Genomic DNA, 21261 nt, shown 5'->3' on the forward strand with positions numbered 1-21261 from the left:
CATGACAGAGATAAGCACAGGCTAGCACTGGGCCAGAGGGGAGAGTACCTCGCACAGACAGGAAAAGGTAATTAGAAAGACTCTCCTAGAGTACATACCCTTGACCAGAATCAAACCTGGAACCCTTCAGTCCGCAGGCTGACACTCTATCCACTGAGCCAAACCAGTCAGGGCTCTTCTCCTCTCTTCTTTTTCCCTAGAAGAAGGAAAGGAGAAAGGCAGAGGGTTTTGAATCTGTACCAAAAGGAAGGAAAAAGAACTCTACATGGACACAGAGCAGTCCAAGTAAGACCCCAGAGGCTTTAAATAGTGTACAAGTTGGGGAATGATGATGTGTTCCAACCATAAAGTGAAAGAAAGGACGGAAGGAGATGAGGTTGGAGAAAGGGGTCCCAGGCTGTCCTCACATGGAAGTCATTACAAAGCCTCTCTTTCCCACACTCCCTCCTCACTCTCTTTCTCCCTTTCACCAGGTTCATCTATTTGCTTTAAAATAACCCCTCAATTGAAAATTGAAAACAATTCAGGAAGAAAGACTTGCAACATAAGTGGCATCTGTGAATGCTCTGGAAATTAATCCGTTATATACATCATTCTTTTTGAGGTTGTTTTATCTTCCTTCTGAAGAGCCCTGACTGGTTTGGCTCAGTGGATAGAGCGTCATCCTGTGGACTGAAGGGTCCCAGGTTCCAATCCGATCATAGAGGGAGCAGACGGGGAGGAGAAGGGGAGCTCAGTTCAGCTATGCTACCTATCCATTTGGGAGGATTGCTTCGCTTCTCCAGATGTTAGTTCCTTGGTCTGTGAATTCTGAGCGCGGAGCTAGCTGTCCATTAAAGGTCCCTTCCAGCTCTAACATTGCTCTAGTTGGTTTTAGACCACGCTGGCAGCCGTGTTAACTGGGCTCAGGAGTAAGAGAAATCGTCCAAACACATTTTGATTACAGTACCGATTGTGTGAGGGTGTATCTATGGAAATAAGAAACTGTATCATGATGAACTCCCACCTCCACACGTCAGCTTCCTCGGTTCAGCAGAAACTTTTTTTCTAACCTTCAGGCACCCGCCCGAGATCGAGATCACGTGCCAGGCAGCGACGGGGGTTGCCATGGAGCCCGACGCGGACAATAATCATTGGAAGTGGTCCTTGAAAATTACTTTCCCAGGAAACTTGTATTTGAAAAACAATACCATTCTAATTTGCTTTTTCCTAAACTCATAGAGATAGAATCAAACTCTCGCTCGCAGCACAGAAAACGTCGCTCTCTGAAGAACAACATGAACTAACAAGCAAAATAGAGGTACACGCATAGAGAGCAGGCTGACAGCTGGCGGCGAGGAGTTGAGGGGCTGCGGGGAGTGGAGAGATTGAGTGAAAACAGAAAAAAGAGGAAAAGAAAAACCTCGTGGATACGGACAACAGTGTTGTAATTGCGGGGTGTGGAGCGAGGTGGAGGGTTTAGGGGGGAACACATGGTGATGGAAGGGGACTTGGCTTGGGGTGGTGGACACAATACAGTGTACAGATGATTGTGCACCTGAAGCCTGTATAACTTTGTTGGTGTCACCCCAAAAACTCAATAAAAAGGAAGTAAAACAATCCCAGGACCTCGTCCCGACAGGAACTGCCAGTCCCGCGGCGGCGGAGGCGCGGGAACCAAGAAGCCAAAGCACCGGTTCTCCTCGGAGCGCTTCTTGGAACGGACCATCCCCCCCCGCCCCCCCGCCCCACGCGGTTGCCGTGGAGACCGAGCGAGCTGTGGATGCGGAGAAGCGCGGAGGCTTGGCCTTCGCCGTCTGCCTGTCCAGGGGACTCACAGGACCGACGCCAACATGGTTAGTGGCGCTGGACGGCGGGGGGGGGGGGGGGGGGGGCCGGGGGGGGGGGCAGAACTCTGAGTAAACCCTGGGGCTGGAGCGTCGAGGTTCCCAGCGCCCCTGTCGGTAAAGTTCAGACGTGTCAACCGAGGGTGGTCTCTCCTGCCTTCCCCGCGTGCCCATGGGGGACAGGGATGCAACTGTGAATACTCGGTGCGGGCTTCCCTCCCGATCCTTTCTTTCCCGGCACCGGAGCTGCGCGTGGCCTGGAGAGCAGGCCCAGGGAAGGAAGGCCGAGCGGACAGAGGCCCCCGGAAAGCAGCTCTTGCCGCACCCTAACTGGAGAAGATCCAGGAGTTGGGAGTAGCTATTTGGTTCAGCACAGTGCGGGGCCATGGCCCTTGGAGTAATAACACGTGTTACCAAGAAGAGTTTAATAGGCTTCTCTGGGGTTCGTTGTGAAGGGTTCGACTTGCAGATCCTGGAGCTGTCTCTGTGGAAAACCGGCCATCATAACTGGATCGTACAGCTGCCTGTCGTTTCTCTCACAGATGCTTTCACGGGCCAAACCTGCTGTAGGTGGGGACCTCCCGCACACGGACAAAAGGAAGAAGAAGGGCAGGAAGATGCCAAAGCTGGAGGAGCTACTGTCGCAGAGAGATTTCACCGGAGCTATCACCCTGTTGGAGGTAATGTCCAAAGAAGGTTGTTTCGTAGGAGGTGAATGCCAGGAACAGGGGTGAATGCGTGGGTGCATGCTGATTGCTATGCGCTGGTACAGGTGGGTGCGATCGGGGGCTTCCTGTACGTCTAGTCAGGCAAAGATTCCAGTTTCCCAGTTAGCTACAAATCTGATTAAAGATGAACTATAGGCCCGGCTGGTGTGGCTCAGTGGTTGAACCTCTACCTATGAACCAGGAGGTCATGGTTTGATTCCCAGTCAGGGCACATGATGGGGTTCCCCGAGGACCCCCAAGTAGGGGCGTGCAGGAGGCAGCCAGTCAATGATTCTCATCATTGATGTTTCTACCTCTCTCTCCCTCTCCCTTCCTCTCTGAAATCAATAAAAATATATTTTTTAAAAAGACAGACATATTTATTGAGGGACACTTTTAATTATATCTAGCCCCACTAGTGGTGAATCCAGCCTAAAAATATGGAGGGTCATTTAATAGTCAGTTCATACATTGTTTATCCCAACCCCTGACCAATTTATGATTTATACCGGTTCTAGGTTATAAAATTTTGATTAAATTTAATCTACTGTGCTTCATGCTTATTGTCTTAAATACTAAATCTTCAGAAAATATTTCAATCTCTGTGGCAGTAGTTCTTAAATTTAATATCTCTCCGAACCACCTACGGTGCTTTATATTCCTGGGCTTCTGCCTTACAGATGGATTGATTGATTGATTGACTGATTGATTTGAGAGAGAGGAGGGAGAGAAAGAGAAACGTCAGATGCGAGGTTGCCTCCCACATGCACCTCAACTAGGGACGGAAACTGCAACCTAAGTGGTGCACAGGGCAAAGCTCCAAACAATTGAGCCACCCGGCCAGGACAGGGATTCTGATTCTTTACAGAATCAGTGCCCAGTGGTGCTAAGGAGCCTGTATTTTAGGCACGTAGCCTGCGTGCTTCTGACGTAGGTGGCCCCAGGACAGTGCACTGTGAGAAACTGCTTTGTGGAAAGCACATGCTATAGGGGAGTGAAGGAGAATGAAGGGGCGCACCAAAGAATGTTCCGGTGATGCTTGACAGCAAGCGTGATTGTCGTACCACAGTCATTTCTCCAAAGCACGATTATAGGCTTAATTGTTTTAATTAGCTTTATGTATCTTTCTCAGTCTTCCATGGGTAGTCCTACATTTTTTTCCTAGTGATCTGGTATGGAGCACATTGTTTAACTTTTTAAAAAATTTTTTGATTTTATAGAGGGAGAAATGTTGATATGTTGTTCCATTATTTATGCATTCATTGGTTGCTTCTTGTATGTATGTGCCCTGACCAGGGGCTGAATCGGCACCTTGGTGTATTGGTCAGTGCTCTAACCAACTGAGCTACCTGGCTAGAGCTGTTTGACTTTTTTCAATCAGTCTTCTCGTCTTTAAAGTGGGGAGTTGGCTTAGAAGGACCTTCTAGCTCTGTAAATTAGTGGACTGAGTGGTGTGTATATGTCTAATTTTTGTCAGACTCTGTTATTTTTTTCTCTCTCTTTTTTTAAGGCAATGACCACATTTTCCTTATGTGTAATCCCACACTGCCTTTATGTAGAGTGCCATGATGTATAGGAATGGGAACTTACATGGGTAGGGATGAGGAAGTCTCATGAACTCTCCTTAATTCCTGGGATAAATTCAGGGAGACCTCAAATAAAACTAAGAATTTCTTCAGATCTAAGGCACTGAACTTAAATTCACAGCATTTGTGAGAGGAGAATTTCTAATGTGATGGAGTTAACTACAGGAGTAACTTCTTATCCCAGACAAGAAAGTATCAGAGAATGCCTTCATCTTATAATAATTAAAGGCATACAATATTTTGTAGCAATGACATGTAAATATGTGTTTCAGTATTTAATTTTTCACCCTTATTTTTTAAAATTTCTTTTTATTTTGAAAGAGAGAGAAAGAGAGAGAGAGACATTGATTTGTTGTTCCGCCTATTTATGCATTCATTAGTTGATTATTCTTTTTTTTTAATCCTCATCCAAGGAGTGAAGATATTTTTTTTCATTGATTTTTAGAGAGACTGGAAGGGAAGGGGGATGGGGAGAGAGAGAGAGAGAGAGAGAGAGAGAGAGAGAGAGAGAGAGAGAGAGAACATCGATGTGAGAGAGACACATCGATTGGTTGCCTCCCACATGCACCCCAACCAATGGGAGGTGGAGATGGAACCTGCAACCCACCTGTCCTTGGCGAAACCCAAAACCCTCCAGTGTGTAGACTGGTGCTCTAACCACCTAGATACACTGGCCACGGCCATTGGTTGATTCTTATATGTGCCCTGAATAGGTATCAAACCTGAAACCTTGGTGTAATTCCTGGCCAGGACCTCACCCATGTTTTTGATTTATCAACCTGTGCAGTGAAAACCTCTCATCTGCCCTAACCGGGTTGGCTCAGCGGATAGAGCGTCGGGCTATGGACTCAAGGGTCCCAGGTTCGATTCCAGTCAAGGGCATGTACCTTGATTGTGGGCACATCCCCAGTGGGTAGTGTGCAGGAGGCAGCTGATCAATGTTTCTCTCTCATCGATGTTTCTAACTATCTCTCTCCCTTCCTCTCTGTAAAAATCAATAAAATATATTTTAAAAAAACAAACACAAGAATAAAAACCCTCTCACCTTACCAAGGTTTCAGACTCCTTCCTTAGGGATCAGTCCTTTCCTCCAACATAGGGCTTTTCTTTTGTTGACTGAAGAATTCATAAATATTTGTTCCTAGTGGATATATGATGCCAATCTTCTGAACATCCTTAGCTCCCATAGGTCCTGGTAAGCCTGTTCCAGGGTCAGAGAGTGCTTTAGTGACTTGTCCTCAGTCAACTGTTATAACCTATGAGTAAATATATGTGTATTTTAATGGGACAGGTTTGAACCATGAAGCTGAATGTGGTAGAGCATGGAGGGTGAGAACATGGGATTTGGAGTCAAACATGACTTTAAGTCCCTGCCCCCACCCCTACTGGCTGTATGGCCTGGAGCTTATTGCTTCATCTCACTACTTTCAATTATTTTGGATTGAATGTTTCACATAATTCTTATGTTTTTATATATCACCCAGAATTGTTATGAGGATAATGCTTAAATACTTTCTGGAGTGAGGTGTCAGCAAATACAGAAAAATAAACATGAAGTGTTTTAAAATATCAATTTCTGTAATAATTAGAAGGTAATTGTGCTGAGTTATATAGGTATCAGTTTAATTAAATTGGATATTCATTTGTTTCTATTACTTATGATTTTTTATTATGTGTCAGTAATTTAATGTAGCATTTTTTTTAAAAAAACAAAAACAAAACAGGGGATACTTTAAAAAGTTTTTCTGTGATTTTTTTTTTCCATGAAATTTTAACCTGAAGTTCAAACGTCATGTTGGGGAACAAGAAGAGGATACTAATTTGTGGATTGGATACTGTGCTTTTCACCTGGGTGACTACAAGAGAGCTTTGGAGGTTAGTAAAAAGAAAATTTATAACAGAAGGGCTTTGAAAATGTTATTAAGCTTTGTATATAATAATACATGCTTATGATAAAATTCAAACAATATAGAAGGGTACAAAGTAAAAAGAAAAAAAACTGTTTCCAATTCTACTTCTTTGTTAATGTAGGCAGCCATTGGCTCTTTTTTGATGCGTTGCTTCAGAATTCTTCTTTATATGTTCAAGTTTGTGTATATCTCTTGTTTACTTTTGCTTTTAGATATAAATGAATGAGGTTGTACAACATATTAACATAATTATTTCTTAAGTAAGTCTTCAGGAAAGGAAAAATAAACCATTTTGATAGAAAAGTTTTTATGAGTCTTTTCTCAAAAGAAGTTCATTTTTATTTGTTTGGTTCTTTTTTAGAGATATGAAAAATTACATTATCTTTAGTTTTGAAGTTGTTTTTCTTGGTCATTGTAATGAACAATCTATAAGATTATGGATCTAGATAAAATTATAAATGCCTTATATCAAGCAATTTTTAATTCATAAATGAAATTGTTTAAACATTTCCTACATATTCTGACTCCTAAAATGTAATCTAAGGGTATTTAAAGAACCTGCATAACTAAAATGAAAGTATCCAAGATCAGGTAATGTGGTGAGATGAACAAAAGCAACAAAATTGGTGAAGGAAAAGAGAAGATGTGAAAAGGACAGTATAGAGCAGTGATGGCGAACCTTTTGAGCTCGGCGTGTCAGCATTTTGAAAAACCCTAACTTAACTCTGGTGCCGTGTCACATATAGAAATTTTTTGATATTTGCAACCATAGTAAAACAAAGATTTATATTTTTGATATTTATTTTATATATTTAAATGCCATTTAACAAAGAAAAATCAACCAAAAAAATGAGTTCACGTGTCACCTCTGCTTACACACGTGTCATAGGTTCGCCATCACTGGTATAGAAGTTGGTAGTGTTTGTGAAAGATGTAGGAGAAAGGAGAGTAACCCAAATGTAATAAGAAAAAACAAAGGCATCTAGTATAGACTGATAAATAGTAAGAGTATATGGAAAGTGTAGTTGACAAAGTGAATCTCAGAAAGAGATTGTGGGCAGGGGGGAAAAAAAGGCTTTTAAAAAATGTAAAGCCAAATAAAGCCAGAGAACAATTAGAATGAAGTGAAATTTGTAGTGTAGTAATGCTATCAGATTTTAAGTTAACTGAACCTATGCATTTTTATAAAGTATCTTTTGTATGTCTTTTTAAGTTAGTAAAAATAAAATATTTTCATAACTTTTCATTTATGCAGTTTATAGCTCATATCATTGTTAAAAAGAGGAAAAAACAAGTGTAAGAGTCTATGGACCACAGTCCTACATGGGTGGGATTGAGCTTTAGCTGCACTATTTCGCTTGTTTGTTTGTCTTTTGTTAATCTTCATCCGAGGATATTTTTTCATTGATTTTTAGAGAGAGTGGAAGGTAGGGAAGGGGAGAGACAGAGAGAGAGAAACATCGATATGAGAGAAACACATCAATTGGTTGCCTCCCACACACGCCCCGACCTGGGGGAGATCAAGCCTGTAACATGGAGCCAAACTGGGTAGGGCTGCAGTGTTTTTAACCTTACAGGTAGGGAATAGTTGAGCATTCAGATTCCCTAAGTACGAAGTTTTCCAATCTCAGTAAGAAATCCTATTCCACCCTGACTGGTTTGGCTCAGTGGGCAGAACATCGGCCTGCGGACTGAAGGGTCCCGGGTTCGATTCTGGTCAAGGGCATGTACCTTGGTTGCGGGCACATCCCCAGTAGGAGGTGTGCAGGAGGCAGCTGATCGATGTTTCTCTCTCATCGATGTTTCTAACTCTCTATCCCTTTCCCTTACTCTCTGTAAAAAATCAATAAAATATATTTTTAAAAAATCCTATTCCATCAGAGAAGGATGGCCCATCTATTGCGTTATTGCTGAAATAACATCACTGCTTAATATATATTTCAGGAATATGAAAATGTGACAAAAGAGGAAAATTGCAACCCTGAAGTCTGGGTGAATCTAGCCTGTACCTACTTTTTTCTTGGAATGTATAAGCAAGCTGAAGCTGCTGGATTCAAAGGTAAAGTGGGCCCCTTTAATGTCTGGTATTCATCACTAATTGTAAGAGTCATTTTGCAGATTTAAAAATTTATTTAATTTCTTTTTCTGTTGATGAAAGTTCAAGTGATATAAGAAAGCTAAAAAATAGCTTTACTCTTCAAAGAATATTTGATTTGAGCAAATTTATGTTTGTGCTCTGGCCGGGAAGCTCAGTTGGTTAGAACGTCAACCCAACACACCAAGGTTGTGTGTGCTGCTCCCCACCACCCTTTCTTAGAAGGTACAGCTTCTGGCAGAAGAATGAGGGAAGAAAAACGGCAAGGTATCTTTCTTAGGCTCCGGCTTGAGAGCATGTTCATGCTTTTGGTGGGAGTGGGGGACACTGGTTCAGCTCTTACGGATGTGGATTTTATAGCTGCTGTTTCTGCTTCTGAGTGAGAAGCCAAGTCCTTTCAGCATGAAGAATCTGTACATCATTACGTTTGCTTTACTTGTCAAGACAGTAATTTTGGAGAAGTAGACTCAAATTTGCAAACAAGAGTAGGGCAAAGGGAAATATGGGAGGAAAGATTAAGAATTCGAGTATGAATCAAATTAGATTCAAAAAAGTGTGGAGAAAGTGGGCAAGGTAATGTATTTTAAGAAATCTGTGCCCAGGCCAGTGTCGCTCAGTTGGTTGAGCATTGTCCCATGCAGCGAAAGGTTGCAGGTTTGATTCTGGTCAGGGCACATACCCAGGTTGTGGATTCGATCCCCCATCCCCAGTCAGTGTGTGCATTGTTATTTCTCTCTCTCTCTCCCTCCCTCTCCCTTCCTCTCTCTCTAAAACAAACAAACATTAAAACATATTTAAACCAACAAAAAATAAATTTGTTAGGGAAGAATGTATTCCAGGGTAGAATTCTTAGTGAATTAACTGACATACATATTTAGAATTCCAGCTCAAATTCATGGAAAATATGGAACTTAAAGCCTTTCTTGATTTGTACCCAAATTGTGTCATATGTACTAATGTAGTTTTCCTCAATTATTTATAAGGGCCTTTAAGTTACTTGCTTTATCTGTACCTAGAACAGTGTTAAGACACACAGAAGGTGGTCAAGGTAGCTATATATCTTTTCATTGTTTCTAAAGTTTTATTTATTGATTTTAGGAAGAGAAAGAGAGAGAGAGAGAGAAATATAAATTTGTTGTTCCACTTATTTATGTATTCATTGCTTGATTCTTCTATGTGCCCTGACAAGGGATGGAAACCGCAACCTTGGTATATTGGGTCAACACTCTAACCAACTGAGCTACCTGGCTAGAACTATTTTTATTTTTTTATACATTGAAGTATGACTTTTTGCTGTAAAAAGATATAAGATTGAGTGTACAGAATTAGTAAAATTCTCCAAAAGTGCAAAGAGGATTTTGAACTTGAAAGGCGTTAACCTTTTTGCTTGGCTGCCTGTTTGTAGCAGATTATCGTGCTAGAAGATCTACGGAGGAGAGGCTGGTCTGGCACTTAATAAAATATGGTGGTATAACTGTAGAAAAGAGATTTCAGAAGGAATTGACCAAGCATACTGGGGAGCACAGCTGAATGAGAATGGATTCCTACATGTATTGAAATGACCATAACTGTTTATTTCCAGTGTTTGGTTCAGCGAACAGCACAGCGGTGGGCTGTGGTCCGCCACAGTAGACTCAGGCAGAACAAGTGATGGGGAAAGCAGAGCCTTAGGACATTTTTCTTCTGGTTCTTGATACTGTCACACAGGTGGAAACTAGACTAAAATACTATGTATTGTTATGTAGCAGAGATATGCCAGGAGCAGATAAGCAAGGATTTGGGAAGTCTTATCTGAGTCTCATGTCATTCCTGCATGGGACTAAGTGCCATAGGCAATTAAGTTCTTTAATAAGCAGCTTGGATTTTTCTTTTTTAGCTCCAAAAAGCCGACTTCAAAACCGCCTCCTCTTTCATTTGGCTCACAAGGTATTCCGATTTCACACATTTAAAAAAAAAAAAAAATTCTTGTTTTTTTTTTCTTGTTACCAACAACGGTAAGAAATAATTAACTAGAAATTCTTGTTATGTCTAGTGGATTGAAACACAGATCATAATAAAATGCCTGTCTTTATCTGTAAAAACTCTTTTTCATATAAAGTCTACTTTGTCATATTTATATAGCTACACCAGATCTTTTTTGATTACTGTTGGCTTGTTATGATTCTTTACATCCTTTTACTTTCTACTTCTTTGTATCCTTATATTTTAAATGTCTCTCTTGTAGACAGCATATACAAAAGGGTAAAGAGGTCCTGCCTAGGTAGTTCAGTTGGTTAGAGTGTTGTTCCAATACATCAAGGTTGTAGGATTGATTCCCCGCCATACAAGGGCACATACAAGAAACAACCAATGAATGCATAAGTAAGTGGAGCAGCAAAATCAATGTTTCTCTCTCCTGTGTCTCCCTTCCTCTCTCACTCTAAAATAAAAATTTTTTTTTTAAAAGAAGCCTGGCTGATGTGGCTTAGTGGTAGAGCATTGACCCATGCATCAAGAGGTCACTGGTTCCATTCTAGGTCAGGGCACATACCCGGTTTGTGGGCTCGATCCCCAGTAGGCAGCCAATCAATGTCTTGCTCTCACATCAATATTTCTCTCCCTCTCTCTCTCTCCCTTCCTCTCTCTCTAATATCAATTAAAAACATTTTTTTTTAAAGATAAAGAGACAAAGAAAATAAGGAAAGGGAGAAAATATCAAGAAAAAAATAGAAAAGAAAAAGAAGGTAAGAGAAAGAGGGAAGAGGGATCAAGTAAGTTATATGATCTCTAACTTAAAGGCTTTCCATTGTCAAGACTATGCCTCCAGAAGCTATTTTCATTCTTTCTCTGAAGGATAGACAAAGGAGAAGACAAGAACTGAAGGGAAATAGAGAGAACATAGAGACAAAATAGCTGGAGGAGGAGGAGTTAAAGTCTCTATAAAGTAGGTGTTGATATCTCTGACTATACTCTAATATGAATTTTATTTAACATTAAATTTAGAGAGAGGAAGGGAGAGAGAGAGAGAGTGAGTGATACTGATGTGTTGTTCCACTTATTTATGCATTCATTGATTGTTTATTGTAGGTACCCTGACTGGGGGTGGAATGTGCAACCTTAGTATATCAGGACAATGCTCTAACCAATTGAGCTACCCAGCCAGGGCTAATGTGAAACTTTACATGTCTTTTTCTCTCTTACATTTTAGTTTAATGATGAGAAGAAGTTGATGAACTTCCATCAGAATCTTCAGGACATCACGGAAGATCAGCTCAGTTTGGCCTCAATTCACTATATGCGATCTCACTACCAAGAAGCTATTGATATTTATAAGCGAATTCTGCTAGATAACAGGTCTGTGTTCTTTTACACCTACTCAAAATCTCATTTTGTTAGTTTCTTCTGTAACTAGTTTGGCCAAAGACATAGTGTCCTTTAGATCTAGTATCACCATGTGTTCAAATCTGTTAGCTAATCTGGTGAGCATAAGAACTCTTTATTGTCTAGTTCAGTGATGGCGAACCTTTTGAGCTCGGTGTGTGAGCATTTTAAAAAACCCTAACTTAACTCTGGTGCCATATCACATATAGAAATTTTTTTATATTTGCAACCATAGTAAAACAAAGAATTATGTTTTTCATATTTATTTTATATATTTAAATTCCATTTAACAAAGAAAAATCAACCAAAAAAATGAGTTCGCTCATCACCTCTGACATGCATGTCATAGGTTCGCCATCACTGGTCTAGATCAAGGTTTCTCCACCTTTATTTCATTATCACCCTTCGAAGGAGCCTTTTTAGACCCTTTTTCCCCCTAATTGCCCTCCCATGAAATTTTAATACCACATATATACTGTCTATTTGTTTATGTACTGTACGTATAGCTATGCTTTGTATATAAAATTAGCATAATTTCCCACCTCTTTCTAAGAACCAATTATTGCTCCATTTATGAGTGATATTCCCCCTATTGAAATTGTATGGTCTAGGTCAGTGGTTGGCAAACCACGGCTCGCGAGCCACATGCGACTCTTTGGCCCCTTGAGTGTGGCTCTTCCACAAAATACCATGTGCAGGCACGCACGTACAGTGCAATTGAAACTTCGTGGCCCATGCACAGAAGTCAGTTTTCGGCCTGGGAGAGTCTATTTTGAAGAAGTGGCTTTAGAAGAAGTGGGGGGTGGACATATAGAGAAGATGAACGAAAGGAGATAGACGAAACAAGTATACAAGACGAGTGTAGATGGGAGAGTTGGAAGGGGTCGACCTCAGCAGACGTACGTCAATCAGATTGAGGATGTTTTTAGCAAAGGCCAGCTTAGGAGTACCCTAATTAAGTTAATAACAGTGTACCAACCTATATAGTTTAAGTTTAAAAAATTTGGCTCTCAAAAGAAATTTCAATCTTTGTACTGTTGATATTTGGCTTTGTTGACTAATGTGTTTGCCGACCACTGGTCTAGGTGTATCAATTTCAAAGTTGCAGTACCTTTTAGGTAACTTGGTGATGAAATTGGAAAAATTAACATTGCAACTTTATCCCTGACCACTTTGCCTCTCTCCCACATCCCCAAAATATCTCATCCACCTCTCTTCTCCCTTCTTTTACTTTACTTTCACAGTCTCCCATTCGTTCCCATTTTAAGTCATCAGGTCTACTTGCCTTGACTGTCCATCTTCTGTATGGTGTGTGCTTATTTGCATTTATACTCAATTATGTTGTATGTTAGTTTTTTTTTTAACATGAACAGGTAGGAGTTAAACTTTTCACTTGCTTCTCTAATTGTCATCCTTTTTTCTACTTATCAAAACATCCAAAATTACAATACCAAAAGAAAAATCCTACACTGATTACACCTTGCCTTCTTTCTTCAAAAGGCAAATTCACATCCTCTTTGCCTTGCTGCTCTTCTTGGCCGTTAAAAAAGTCTTTGTAGTTTGACAGCATTTCTGTTAACCTTCAATTCTTTTATCTAATAGGGAATACCTTGCCCTTAATGTTTATGTGGCTCTGTGTTACTACAAGTTGGATTACTATGATGTGTCTCAAGAAGTTCTGGCTGTTTACCTTCAGCAAATTCCTGATAGCACCATCGCACTCAATCTTAAGGCCTGTAATCATTTTCGTCTTTACAATGGCAAAGCAGCTGAGGTAGTGACGGAAATTCATTTTTTAACTTAATTCCAGTTCAAATTACCCTATGCTTCCCGGGTTATTCATGAAACTATTATCTTGATCAATACCCCTTTATTATTGCCAGTATGATTCTATATGAACCTAATTACTTCAATATTTATATTTACCAGATATTCTAAAGAGAATCTTGACTTCTAAATTCTCTGTGTATACCTAATATATTGTAGATGATCTTTTCCTAGATGCCCTACATTAACTCAAATATGTTAAAATCAGATATTTTCACTTCTTCCTCCAAAATATTTTTGAGGCTCTTTGGTTCAGTGTCAGCAATATATAAATCACATCCGATCCTAGGATATCCATCACTCTCTTCTCTTTCATTCCCCATCTAATCATTTACCAGTTCCTACCAGTTCTGTGTTCTAGATATCCCTTTTGTCTGCTTTCTCCTTTGCCACTGCTCTAGTCCTCATCACTTATTTCAGTTCTTTCCCTGCCTCTCGTCTTGTCCTCTCCAGCCCAACCAGTGAGTTTGCTCCATACGCCATACTCTCTGACTGCCATAGCTTTGCATACACCTTTCTCATTCCTGGCTGTCTTCCTTTGGTTGGTACACTTCAGTGTCTCCTTCAAGGTTATTATAAGAATCAATAGTGGTAGACGTTTTATAAATATTTAGAACTTAGCTACCTTATAAGTTCTGTGCAGAGCACTTTATATCCTTTATTTCGTTTCCCTGACAACCCTGTGGTAAATTCTGTTAGAGCTCTCTTTTTATAGGAAACTACTGAGAGTACACAGGAGGCCATACATTATGACCCCCCTTTTATTTAATATTTCACACACACACATGCATGCATATATACACGTGTATATAGCTATAAATATATGTAGATAGCATGTTCTATACTATAGCTATGTACAGATTTGGTTATTTACGGAGGCGGGAGTAGGATTACAGTTGTGAGTATGCAGAACACAAGAGTTTACTTTGTGTTATTATTTATTAATTATTTTATTATTTTTCTATATAAACAACTATAAACCTATTTTGCCCAACCTTGTACAAATTTTTTTAAAAGAATAATTTATTAGAGAGAGAGAAAGGGAGAGGGAGAGAGAGATAGCAACATCAATTGGCTGCCTCCTGCATGCCCCCTACCAGGTATTGAGCCCAAAACCTCCTGGTGGTAATTGAACCAGCAAACTCCTGGTTTACAAGATGGTGACCAACCAACTGAGCCACACTGGCCAGGTCTTGTACACATATTTTTAAATTAACTCTATGAGGCGACCATGTTTGGAAATTATTTCTTGGGCATTACTTTATGTCAGAAGCCACCAAAATTTAAAAGTAAAATTTATGCATGTGTCAAAATTTTAAAATCCTACCCTTATCCAAAAAAGTTTTTACTGGTATGCCACCCAGAGTAAGAGGAGGAAAGAAAGAAACTGAAACCAGCAAATTGACTATATTAAGGTAAAATTTGTGAAAATGTAATAGCAAGGAACTTACTTCATGCTGACAGGATATTCAACTCCTCAGGGAAACAGTGTGTAGTAGTTGGCAGGGAAGGAGGAGGGGTGTAGAGCACATGTCTTTAGCATAAGCCCAGATTCACTTTCTGTGGCTTATGTCAATAAAGGTGGTTGGTTGTGGCAAAAGAAATGCCTGTCAATTAAATTGCTCAGTATGCAATCGAACAGTCCATTTATATATTCCATAAAATACATTCTTGGGTATGCTCATTTCAACTAAAGAGTCCCTTGAGTCTATCTAATTGGCTAGTTTCCAGCATCAGCAGTTTAATAGTAAACTGGGTTTGCAATTTGATCTCTTCAGAATTTTCATCCTTGGTAAGAACAAAGAAAAGAAATATATTTTTGCCTTTCTACCTTGAATCAATCTTGGGGACATTGCCAGTTTTATTTGCACATGTTCTATCTATAGTCTGGTGTGAGTAGCATGGTTAACCAGTATTCTGTAGGTCTAGTGCTAGCCAAGTCAGGTTGCCAAACTGCACTTCCCATCTCCAAAAGGCATGCTTTTTCATTTGAAATTGTCAGTGCAGCTTACATATCTATATGTATAAAAGCTTAAGCCAGTGATGACGAACCTATGATACGCGTGTCAGAGGTGACATGTGAACTCATTTTTTTGGTTGATTTTTCTTTGTTAAATGGCATTTAAATATATAAAATAAATATCAAAAATGCAAATCTTTGTTTTACTATGGTTGCAAATGTCAAAACATTTCTATATGTGACACGGCACCAGAGTTAAGTTAGGGTTTTTCAAAATGCTGACATGCCGAGCTCAAAAGGTTCGCCATCACTGGCCTAAGCAATCAAATGACCAGTCAACTGGTTGCTATGACACGCACTGACCACCAGGGGACAGATGCTCAACGCACAGGATTGGGCTCCCTCCTGTCCAGATTGGGCCTATGGGGATTGGGCTCCCTCCTGTCTGGATCGGGCCTGCGGGAATCAGGCCAAAACCAACTATCTGACATCCCCCAAGGGGTCCTGGATTGCAAGAGGGCACAGGCCAAGCTGAGGGACCCCACCAGTGCACGAATTTGTGCACTAGGCCTCTAGTAAATTTATAATTCCCTATCACTTTGGCCTCATGTATTCCTCCTTCAGCAGCCCTAATAGCTCTTCTCTAGTAATCATGAAATAATTTGTAATGACTGGCTTAATTCTTTTTTTTTTTTTTAAATATATTTTATTGATTTTTTACAGAGAGGAAGGGAGAGAGATAGAGAGTTAGAAACATCGATGAGAGATAAACATCGATCAGCTGCCTTCTGCACATCTCCTACTGGGGATGTGCCCGCAACCGAGGTACATGCCCTTGACCGGAATCGAACCTGGGACCCTTCAGTCCACAGGCTGATGCTCTAGGTACTGAGCCAAACCGGTTTTGGCGACTGGCTTAATTCTTAATGTACTTTTAATAACTTAAGATTTTACAAGTATCATATTTAGGTCTCGAACCCATGTCCATTTGGCCCTCTAGTCTATTGATCCATTTGTCTACTCCTGCTCTCAGCACCATACTGCCTTAATTACTACAGCTTTACAATAACATTTCACAGGATTCAGTTAGCTAATATTCCATTTAAGATTTTTACGTCAATACTTATCAGTTTGATTAGTCTATAATTTCTTTTGTCTCACCTATTTCTTTTTCTCTCCTTTTTGAGTCATTTTTTGGATTGTTTTTGATTGGCTATTTTTATCTTCTGTTTTTCCTTTGCTAGTTTCAGAAGTTATACACTCTGTTTTTATGTTAGTGCTTACCATAAAAATTACTACAGACATCCTTCATTTAACCAAGGTTAATGTTAATTTTAATTCTCCTCCTAAGCAATACAAAGATTTGACAATATTTTCACTTCATTTACCACCTTCCTAAATCATATGCCTTTTTGTCTTGTTCTTTAGTATCATATTTTAAAAATATATTTTTATTGATTATTTATTTATTTATTTTTTTAGAGAGAGGAAAGGAGAGGGAGAGAGGAAAAAACAACAACATTGATTGATTGTCTCCTGTACACATCCTGACATGGGACCGACAGAAATCACAACCTGGGCATATGCCTGACTGGGAATCGAACAGGCAACCCTTTGGTGCATAAGATGACACTCAACCAACTGAGCCACACCGGCCAGGGCTTTAGTATCATTTTTTTTTTTTTTTAGTATCATATTTTTAAAAAATTATTGCTGTTAAATCTATTCATTTATTTAGTGTTACCAACATTTAAATATCATAGTTTTTCCTTTTTATTCTTTTTTTTGGGGGGGGTACCTATTTTATTTTTTAATATATATTTTTATTGTTAATAGTATCACCTATGTCTCCCTTTTAATTTTTACTTGTAACTGAAACCTTTAATCTGGGATTCTTATTAATTGAAGTAAAATTTATCCTTCGGGCCCTGGCCAGGTAGCTCAGCTGGTTAGAGCATGATCCTGATACGCCAAAGTTTCAGGCTCGATCCTCAGTCAGGGCACATACGAGAATCAACCAATTAATGCATAAATAAGTGAAAGAACAAATCAATGTTTCTGTCCCTCTCTGTGTTACTACACAGAGATACTAATTGAAGTATTTATTTTCTCTCTCCCTTATTCTCTCTCTAAAATTAATAAATAATTTTTTAAAAATTAAAAATAAAGTTTTCCTTCAGATTTCCTTTAGTGAGAGTCTGGTGGCAAATTCTGTTTTTGTTGGTCTTAAGATGTCTTTATTTTGCTTTTATATATTATAAGATATTTTCATTAGGTATAGAGTACCTATTGGCCTATTGAAGATATCTTTCCATGATCTAGTTCCATTTTTATGTTAAGAAGTTAGCTATCATTCTGACTTTATTTGAAAGTAATCCATTTCTTTAATAAAAATTTAATTTTAAAAACTTTTCATTGTTTTTATTTCCTTCAGTTTTACTATTATTTAACTAGATGTGAACTTAAAAAAAAATTTGTCCTCATGGGACTTACTGAATTGGTGGATTAATGAGTCTAATCAGAGAAAATTCTCAAAAATTTTTTAAATTTTTTTTTTCAGATTTTTCTTCTACCCATTGTTGCTCATATTTCACTCAGGCACATATGTTAGACCCTTTTACAGTATTATCTAATCCTACCCTCTTTTTGTTATTTTTCCTCCTTTTGTCTCTCTGTGCTATACTCTGCAGAATTTCTTCACACCTGTTTTCCCATTCATTAATTCTTTCTTATGACATGCCTAACCTATTGCAAAACCTAGTGTAGGGGGCTCTAGGGATTTCGGGGCTGATCAAAGAAACAGATATGACCATGAGGTGACAATAGCACCCACAAACTTTATTTGGGTGACTCTTTGAAAAGTTTTGGGGGGGCGGGTCTCTTAGAGCATGTGACTGTCTGGAGGCTATGGCACAGAGACCACCATCCAGAATGGGAGGAGGAGGGTACAGTAACTCCAGGGAGGAGGGGATTTGGATAGGAGCTTATCTAGAGGATGTCTCTCAGCAGCAGGGAGGGAGTGTTGGGGTCAGAGACTGCTTGAGGTCTGATAGGCAACAGCAGCTTAGGTTCTTTTTAAAAAATATATTTTCATTTATTTCAGAGAGTGGAAGAAAGAGGGAGAGAGCAATAGAAACACTGATGAAAGAGAAACATCAGTTGACTGCCTCCTGCATGCCCCCTACTGGGGATGGAGCCCGAAGCCTGGCCATGTGCTCTGACCAAGAATCAAACTGTGACTGGGTCCGTAGGACACGCTCAGCCAATTGAACCATGCCAGCTGGCGGGTTAGGCTCTTTATGACTCTAGGATTTACCTTATCTATGGCTAGCAGATGTCTGGAAGTTTGTGAGGTATGAAAACCAGGCAGGATATCAAGGATTAAAAATCTGCTTATTTGGGCCACATTTAAAACTAACTGGATGAGTAAAATTTAAGCTGATTTTTTAAAAATGTTTTTTAGAAAGCTTTTGAGCTGCTAATGGGTCTCAGCCTGCTGTGAAAATATAAACAAGCTGGGGGCCAATATACAGTGGTCATTTTTGGCTCATTTATATGACACTTAGCCATCCAGTTATTAATTTTGTATAAAATATTTTATATTTCTAGAAGTTCTTTATTTCTTAAAAAATCTTCACTTTTTATCATTTCCAGTATTATGCTTTTAGGCTTGTCTTTTATTATCTTGAACATAGTCAGCATACTTGTTTTGTGATCTGAGTTTAACAATTTGAATTTATGAAATTTTTGTGGCTCTAATTCTGTTTTTTTCTCGTTTCTCCTGGTTCTCCCTCGAGGAGTGTAGTGTCTTTGTATAGTAATAATTTAAGGCCTACAACGAAGGTACTTTTCTCCCTAAGTGACATGCATTTTCTACGTCAGACACCCCGGAGAACTGTCAGTTTGGGACCACCTTGAACCAAGCTCAAGGCATGAGATTGCCTGCACTGCCTATGCAGTCCTAGCTGGGCGATGATCCTGTGTGAGGGATGTGCCAGTTCTGTTCATCCTGCCCTTGCCAGTGGAGCTCTGTGGAGTCCTGGCTGATTGTGGGGAAGGGTGTCCTGCCAGCCTCCCTGTGCAGGTCCTGAGCTTTGGTTTTTGTTCTTGTTGCCTGGCAAGACTATCAACAACTAAAAGTTTTAATTTTAGCCCAGCCAGAGCGCTCAGTTGTTTGAATGTGGTCCTGTGCACCGAAGGGTTGCTTGTTCAGTTCCCAGTCAGGGCACATGCCTGAGTAGCGGGTTTAGTCCCCAGCCGTGGAACTTGTGGAAAGCAGCCGATCGATGTTTCTCTCTCTCAGCATGTCCGTGGGGGAGGATTAAGAATAAATAAATATTTTTTAAAATTTTATAGAATCAATAAAGCCTTCAGGGAAATAATGGTTTTCATGCTTGCTACCTTCTCTAGGTTCTGTTTTCCCCTTCAGTTTTGGTCTGGCAACTTCTTCCTTTCTTTGATATTCTTAAGAAAATGTTTAAGAGTATGTCTATTTTTATTCAGTTGTTTTCAATGAGAGCATTGATTTGAATAATCTAGCCCAGCGGCTCTCAAATTGTGATCTGGGACTATAGTTCATGGAATCTGTAAAACTTAGTGTAGGAGGTTCCAGGGATTTCAGGGCTGAACAAAGAAACAGATATGACCATGATTGCCTGAACTGCCTATGCCAGTGGTTCTCAACCTTCCTAATACCGCGACCCTTTAACCCTTTTCGGTCCAACGTGGAGGCTGACTCGACAGACCAGGCGCGAGGAGCAGGTCCAACGTCGAGGCTGAGGTCGACACCGCAAACCGGTTCAACATTCAATCCCATCAATTAATTTGGACCAGACTATTTGAATTCCAAAAATAAAATTGGACCGCAAAGGGTTAATACAGTTCCTCATGTTGTGGTGACCCCCAATTTCATTGTTACAAATTTAACATAATTAAAGCATAGTGATTAATCACAAAACAATATGTAATTATATATGTGTTTTCCGATGGTCTTAGGCGACCCTTGTGAAAGGGTTGTTCGACCCCCAAAGGGTTCGCGACCCACAGGTTGAGAACCGCTGGCCTATGCAATCCTAGCTGGGCAATGATCCTGTGTTAGGGATGTTCCGGGGCCTGGATTGTGTGAGGCGAGCAACCTGCTTAGGTGCAAAATTGAAAAGTCAGCAATTGCATACTGCACAGATGTGAGTGGTGCTGCTTTAAATCTGTGTCGTAGGCACCTACTTGCCTCACCCTTAGTTCTGGCTAGCCCTGCCGGAGATTTAAACTATCTTCAGAATACTAAAAGATCTCTTTCCACTTACATTCTCTCAAGTGTTCAATCAAGTTTTCCAGAGATAGTGTGATTTCAAAATAGTTCAAATGCAGTTACAGATATGCCAATCTAGCTGTCCTCTATTAAGCCAGACATTAGAGAGATTTGCAAGAATGTTAAACAGTGAGACAGGCCAGTAAGCCAGGACAAGTGGAATAGGGAAACTGAACAGATAGCTGAACAAACTGGTTGAGCAATTAACAGCCAGATACAGGAGTTCACCTCCCTAGAGATAACACTCAGGCCTCAGTTGTATTTCATTCAGCTCCAGGCCCAGAAAAGCAGCAAAAACAGATGGGACCAGCTCAGGGACTAATGACCCCCTGGCACTGACCAATCAGTGGAGACCATGACCTTGAAAGAGCACACATGGAAAACTGATGAATATTCTGCTGAAACCCTCCCCTAAGATACCTGCCTGCAAGAGAGAGATAAAAACCCTCAAGACAAAGGACTCAGCTCTTACTCTCCCTCCAGGGAGCCAACCTGCGCCATTTCTTTCCCTTCATCCTCTACAGGCATGCACCTCCTAAACTCTGAGGGTCCCCAAGAGACTCACAACCAGGGGAGCCATGGGCAGCAGCCGCTCCTCTCAGACTAACCCTCAAACCTGTCTCCAAGGCCCTCTTTTCTCTGACGTCCCAGTGAGCCAGAGTTCTCCTGTTGCTTTCTATGC

General features: G+C 40.2%; 1 protein-coding gene across 2 annotated transcripts in view; it reads left to right on the forward strand.

Annotated features, from left to right (window-relative positions):
* The first annotated feature begins 1742 nt into the window (after positions 1–1742).
* Positions 1743–21261, forward strand: part of IFT56 (intraflagellar transport 56) — a 47954-nt gene continuing 28435 nt past the window's right edge. For both annotated transcript variants that reach the window (XM_081101758.1, XM_081101759.1), the window contains exons 1-7: positions 1743–1835; positions 2369–2506; positions 5902–5994; positions 7974–8088; positions 10001–10050; positions 11312–11457; positions 13087–13258. In XM_081101758.1, the coding sequence (XP_080957884.1) occupies positions 1833–1835; positions 2369–2506; positions 5902–5994; positions 7974–8088; positions 10001–10050; positions 11312–11457; positions 13087–13258 (717 nt within the window). In that variant the 5' untranslated portion in view covers positions 1743–1832. The remainder of the gene's footprint in view (positions 1836–2368; positions 2507–5901; positions 5995–7973; positions 8089–10000; positions 10051–11311; positions 11458–13086; positions 13259–21261) is intronic.

Source organism: Myotis nattereri (assembly GCF_964212035.1).
Source record: "Myotis nattereri genome assembly, chromosome: 11".
In the NCBI taxonomy this organism is placed as follows: domain Eukaryota; kingdom Metazoa; phylum Chordata; class Mammalia; order Chiroptera; family Vespertilionidae; genus Myotis; species Myotis nattereri.